The sequence below is a fragment of the Etheostoma spectabile genome, chromosome 7, assembly GCF_008692095.1.
Source record: "Etheostoma spectabile isolate EspeVRDwgs_2016 chromosome 7, UIUC_Espe_1.0, whole genome shotgun sequence".
In the NCBI taxonomy this organism is placed as follows: domain Eukaryota; kingdom Metazoa; phylum Chordata; class Actinopteri; order Perciformes; family Percidae; genus Etheostoma; species Etheostoma spectabile.
The window spans coordinates 9,172,696-9,178,858 of record NC_045739.1 but is presented as its reverse complement, the minus strand read 5'-3'; the positions used below and the strand labels follow the sequence as shown (position 1 = coordinate 9,178,858).

The following is a 6,163-nucleotide window of genomic DNA, read 5'->3' as shown; positions in this document are numbered from 1 at the left end:
AAAACAGACAAAGGCAGCATAATTCCTCTATTATACTGTACAACAATCAACTTTCAAGATGACAAAATAGAGTTTTGAGCTTTATGGTGTCAGACCTTCTTAAAAACTAAACACATTTAAAAAAAATCCTCATCGAATTTGTATCATGACAAATGCCTAACCAACTTCTAATCTTGTTGATTGCGACAAGTAACATACCACCGGGCCTTGTGGATCAAAAGTCTAATTAAAGTTGTGAAGTGTGAAGTCAACCTGAGAATCCACGTACAATGATGTTAATGTCAACTCAAACCACAAGATTCTCTGATTGACATGGTCAGTATTATCATTAAGGAAGCAGGTGCCAGTTTCTCAAAAGTTGCAAAACAAAAGTGCCTTAACATGGAAAACTGTGTGGACTGAGCTACTAAACAGCACGTTTTTGTCTCCTAAACATTGAGAACAGGTTGCAATGGTGGCATGTGTGAACTTTTAAAATTAAAATGACAAATTACTTTGTTAACCAACAATCCTCTTATATAAATCATCCCTTAACAAGTGATATTACACTGCTAGGTAGATATGGTACTGTACACTTCCAAGCATCCCTTCCTGCATTATGCTACACCACAATATCCTGTTTCAACCGAAAATGCACAATTCAACAGAAGCAATATGCTCTCGCTGAGTTCAAGAGCAGCCTGGAGATTTTTTTTAAACTTTTAGTGATAGCATCTTACATATTTACAAAACACACAATTGCTTATTGGGATAAACACAATGCTTTAAATAATAAATCTTTGCTGTTTTTACGTACCAAGAATATTTAGTTGTATTTTCGCACTGATGTCTGTGGATGTTGTTTCACCTCTGGTGGCCTTGCACCAGTATTCCCCCTTGTGAGCAAGACCAAGATGGATGCTGATGGTTTCGCTGGTGTCTCTGAGTTTATTTCCATCTTTGTACCACTGATACTCCCAGCCAGAGGACACATGAACTTTGCAAGTGAAGTTCACTGTTTCTCCAACATACATTGGGTTAAAATCTGGAACCTTGCTCACTCTTGGTTTTGGTGTTTTTTCTAAAGAAAAAGGCAGTTAACGTCATATAACAGCTACACTAGACCACAAAACCTATATATCACGTATAAATATTTGACCACCAAAATGAAAAGACATATGCTAGATAAGTTGAATATTAACATTCAAATGTAATTATTGTACATGTGCTTATTCACTTTCTTGGTGAGAGTTGAGAAGATTGATACCACTCTCATGTGTGTAGAGTAAATATGATGATAACATGATGAGACTCCGGAAAATCTGCTCCATGTCAAGAAATAATCTGGTATATAATCCCCTGCAAAACAACAACATGTTCCTTTTTTAGTTTTGCACAAAATAAACAAACATGATATAACATGTTCATTATTGAGCTTTAGAGGTACTAGTAGGTAGGTTTTGTTACTTTGGGACAGAGCAAGGTCATATGTTCTCCCTGTTTCCAGTTCTTGTGCTAAATGAACTGGCTGTTGGTGGTATCTTCATAGTCAGCATACAGAGATGAGAGTGGTATCAATCGTAAATCTTTATGCATACAGAGGTATGAAAACTCACCATAAACTGTGACGTTAACTATGTTGCTGAATTCCGTGCTATTTCCACTATTTTCCTCGGGAAGGGCTTTGCAGGCATAGCCTCCTTGATGGGATCGAGTGACCGAGGTAATGTTGAGAGACGATTGATCTTCTTCCAGGTTCTGTTCATCATCGTACTGAACCTTATTTTGATTTTTGTACCAGGTGAACTTCCAATCATCGCTGTCCAATTCACAGCTTAACATCACACTCTCATTTTCGAACACATCCAGCCAGGGACTCAGCAGCTTCAGAGTCGGTGTAGGTGGGACTGAAAATATGCGGCGCAAAGAAAAAAATTTAGGATGAAAGCCAAATAAAAAATCTTACTGCATCAGAAAAGAATAAGAACACAGAAATTTTGAGTGCATCATTATTTAAACGTCCCTGTTTCTTGGATGAAAGTAGCCTATGTACTACTATAGAAGTGGGTTTGGGTTTGCATGCTAATCAAAGAGGAGAAAGGAAAAGGTACAATTTCAATTACTTATACTACATGCTTCTAATAAGAATAAATTAACCACATGAAGTACTAAAATGTAAATAAATCTCCTAAGGGCTAGTTGTTTAAAATTACATAACATTACAGACTGCAGTGCAAGCTTAAATTCAGGACATACTGTCTGCTAACACATATTAGTGAAATAGAATACATAATAAAACCATATGTTAATTTAAAGTTCAGCACTTCAGTTTCATTTTGCAGATTTCAACAGACTTCTTCTAAAAGGCAGATAGACAAATTGCGGTTGCAAACCACTACTGACAAAAAAAAATGAAATACCGTAAGCAAAATCGTTTTGACAACGCCCATGGTAATTTCACAGATGCCATGCTGATTCATAGTAAAAAAGCCTTCCCTCAAAGAGATATCATTTAGATGTGGGCTAATTTTGAAGATTTTACTTTCCAAAATCATCATCAATATGTACATATTGATTATGGATGAATTTGTTTATAAAATGTATCACCTATATTCTTTCTTTGAAGTACTGCCTCCATATTTCAATTTCAGGAAGTAACATCTTTAACCAGTACTTACTATAGCAGTGTCAATGAATTTAGATCTGCAATGATTAATCTATAAAACAATCTTCAGAAAATGAATCTGCAACTACTTTGATGATGGATTTATCGTTTCATTCATTCTTCAAGCAAAAGCACCAAACATGTTACTAGTTCCAGGTCAACAGTGAAGATTTGTTGCTTTTCTAAACCAAATGATCAATTGATTATTTGATGTTATAATCTGCAGATGAATTAATAGTGAAAACAACTGTTAGATGCAGCTCTAAATGAACTGCTGTTGTCCTGTATGGAACTGCCCTACAGTGGACACTTTTACCCAATTAAATTAAACATTATATCATTTTCAAATGGAGCTGACATCTGAATTAAAACAGCCGTTGTTGTACTACACAAAACATAAGGCGTGGACAAAATATCAAAAACACATGACAGTAAAATGCAGTGAAATACAACTCTTTTAGATACTGTATTTCCAGAGCTGAAACACTGCGGAGATATTCTGTCAAACATTAACATCATACGTTTCTTAGATGTACCAAATTATAACAATAAATTGGGTGTTATTAAATCCACCACACATACTGCTATAGGTGACAAAAGAATTGTAAAGTCTTTTCTCCGTAACTGTCACCTGTAACCTGAGCAACTGTCTAACCCTAACCCTAACTGTCAGGAGGACAGGAAGTACTGACTGAGCGGTTCATAGAAACTTTATTTGGTCACTCAACGACAACTGTACCATATTCCATACTTGAACTACGTTCAAAAATCACATCACAGTGCTCTTGATACATACATAGTGCCCTACACCAGTAATAGTGTGCGGCACTACATATCATACTGCAATGTAACACTTATGTCAACTTGTCTCATCCATGTCAAATGAACCTAAAACATACTTTAACTTTACTTCATAGGATAATTCATTTTTTACTACAACTATTACAAACCATTACAAGCAGTATACAGCAGCATTGTAAATACGTCTTGCCTTTAAAGTCGTTAATTTAAACACATCTAACTGAACAGTATATTGAATAATACAGGGACATTAGATGACAATAGAGTTTAGAGAAAATAACCAGTATAAACATATAGTTGGAACTACAGAGTACTGAAATGCGAACCTTTTACACTAGTAGGTGTCTAAACGTAGGAAGTTTCAAACTCATGACAACACAGTACTTCTTCTTCCTCATGTTACCTTTCCTTGTGTTTTACTTCCTAAACATAGTTTTTGCCTGCTTCAGTACAAGCAAAACATTTAATAACATTTACTATACAATCGCAAAGGTTAACTAAACCAAATATTTAATTATGTATTTTGCTCAACAACTTTTTTTTACATTTTAAATAATATAAAAAGGCAAAATTACTCATTTTAAATCAATGAGACATACAGTACATAAATTGTAATCCTGGTCACTATGTTAAACATGTTTCTTACCATTTTGAGGAACCTGAGCTGCACAAACAGCAGTAAAATCTGTCAAAACAAATTAAAATCAATGTTCAGTGGTAATCACACTTCAATGTACATTAAAATATTCTTTGTACTCTTTAGGTACATCACAAAAAAAGAAATGCAATTGCCTGAAAAACTCACATGTGACACTGAAGACCTTGACAAGCCACATCTTCCATCGAGCTGCACATGTAGATGCTGTGCTGCTGAGTTGAGTCATGTATCTGCAGTGTAGCTCAGCAAAGGAAATAGACTGCACACTAGATGGGCATGTGCAACAACTTCATTTCTAAACTCACGTCAGGACAGCAGCTTTCCTGTCTCTTTGACATCTGCTTTTCTTTTTTTTAAAGCAACAGGAAATGTGTTGGTCAACCACACTCAGATGTTTGTGTTCTCATTGTGAATATAAATTGCTGATTTCTGCTGAAAAAGTGACATGGAGGGTTTAAGGAATTGAAACATGCAAGAATGTTAATGACTTGCACTTGTACAGCATAGTCTACCCAAAACATTTTGTTTATTGTGTAATTAAGATTATCTTAATTATCAATTGCACTATTCTGTTACATTTAAAAAATTAAATGAGGATATGCAGAACTAAACCCGAAACTCTTCAATACTATTTTTACTACTGTTTCATTACTACTTTATCATAGTGCAGTTTCACAGTAGACCTTTTTCTGGGTGTGACGAGATTTGGGGAACATGATCGGAAGCTACAGTTTTTTCTATTATACTTCTGTGAACCCCGCCTGTTAACCACAAACATCCCAGCAACATCCTGCTAGAAGCCATTCTCTAGACATGCAAATAGAATGAACTAAATCCCCACTGAAACTCATACGTATACAGTACATGTACACATTCTAAAATAATCTGAACGTTTATACATATTTCAAGAAAAAAGTAAGTGCTGAAGTTTTTATGCCCTCTGTGGAAAAGTATGACTTCCGGTAAGTTGGAAATGTTGTGTGTCAACAACTCTTTGTTTCTGTCACTAGTTTTGTCTCACCCTGCTCACCATAAGGTGTCAGTATAACACAGAAAATCCAACCTCTGCTCTGACCCTGGGCACCCTGCACACTGTATCTCTGGCAAAACACATTCAAAAAGTTCAAAACAAACCTACTTATCCTCATGACATGCTACTCTGACTATTAATGAATAAATCACCTGTTTCCTACTCTCCACAGTGTATCTAAAATGAGCAGTAGGCTAAGACTGTTTTAATAACATAATGTTTATGGCAACTGTTGGGAAAAAAAATACTTAAAATGCTCATGGAAACCATCTCTTTGCAAATTGTACACCTGGTAACACATATGTTGACTTAAAAAAAACCTATTATTTATACTTATACATAATACAGACAATCTGAGATCAAATAGTTAGCTACGTTGGTGCCACCTGTGCAGACTGAGACTGAAAAGAATTTATTTTATTTTGCCCTTTTTCTTGGAATGACCTGCAGGCAACACTTGAACTAGGCTCCCTCATCTCTGTAATCAGTTTTATTATTATTATTATTATTATTAATATTGCTGTTTGCTGTCTCACCTCCAACCCCACTACTCCCCCATCCCCCCTCTCACTGTCCCACACCCTCCTCCTTGGAGATCCCTACTCCCCCCTCCTCCGGCTCTCAGGTTAACACCTCTCTCCAGCCTGACGACTCCTCCTCTCCCCCTACCCCACCTGTAACCTCTGTGTGCCTCACTGCTGACCCGGTGAGAAGACAGCTGGCTAGACTCCACTCTAATAAGGCTGCAGGCCCTGATGGTGTCCGTCCTGGGGTGCTCAAAGTCAGTGCCCCCCAGCTATGTGGAGTCCTTGACCATGTCTTCAACCTGAGCCTGAGTCTCCAAAGGGGTGGATCCCCCCGCCCCCCTCGTGTCCTGGATTGTTGACTACCTGACAGGCAGACCACTGTATGAGCGCCTACAACACTGTGTGTCAGACAGCGTGGTCAGCAACACCGGGGCCCCGCAGGGGACTATCCTCTCTCCCTTCCTCTTTACCATCTACACCACAGACTTCAACTACCACACAGA

At 37.2% G+C, this 6,163-nt stretch overlaps 2 protein-coding genes across 2 annotated transcripts in view; one reads left to right on the top strand and one right to left on the bottom strand.

Annotated features, from left to right (window-relative positions):
- The window catches only part of LOC116692432 (sialoadhesin), a 16,381-nt gene extending 11,956 nt beyond the window's left edge, over positions 1-4,425 (bottom strand). The window contains exons 1-4 of the mRNA XM_032520727.1: positions 4,251-4,425; positions 4,092-4,130; positions 1,596-1,886; positions 797-1,060 (exon numbers count right to left, since the gene is read on the bottom strand). Coding sequence (XP_032376618.1) covers positions 797-1,060; positions 1,596-1,886; positions 4,092-4,130; positions 4,251-4,329 — 673 coding nt within the window. The 5' untranslated portion in view covers positions 4,330-4,425. The remainder of the gene's footprint in view (positions 1-796; positions 1,061-1,595; positions 1,887-4,091; positions 4,131-4,250) is intronic.
- Positions 1-6,163, top strand: part of LOC116692455 (rho-related GTP-binding protein RhoA-C) — a 732,216-nt gene that overhangs the window by 130,878 nt on the left and 595,175 nt on the right. The gene's annotated exons all lie outside the window — the stretch shown is intronic.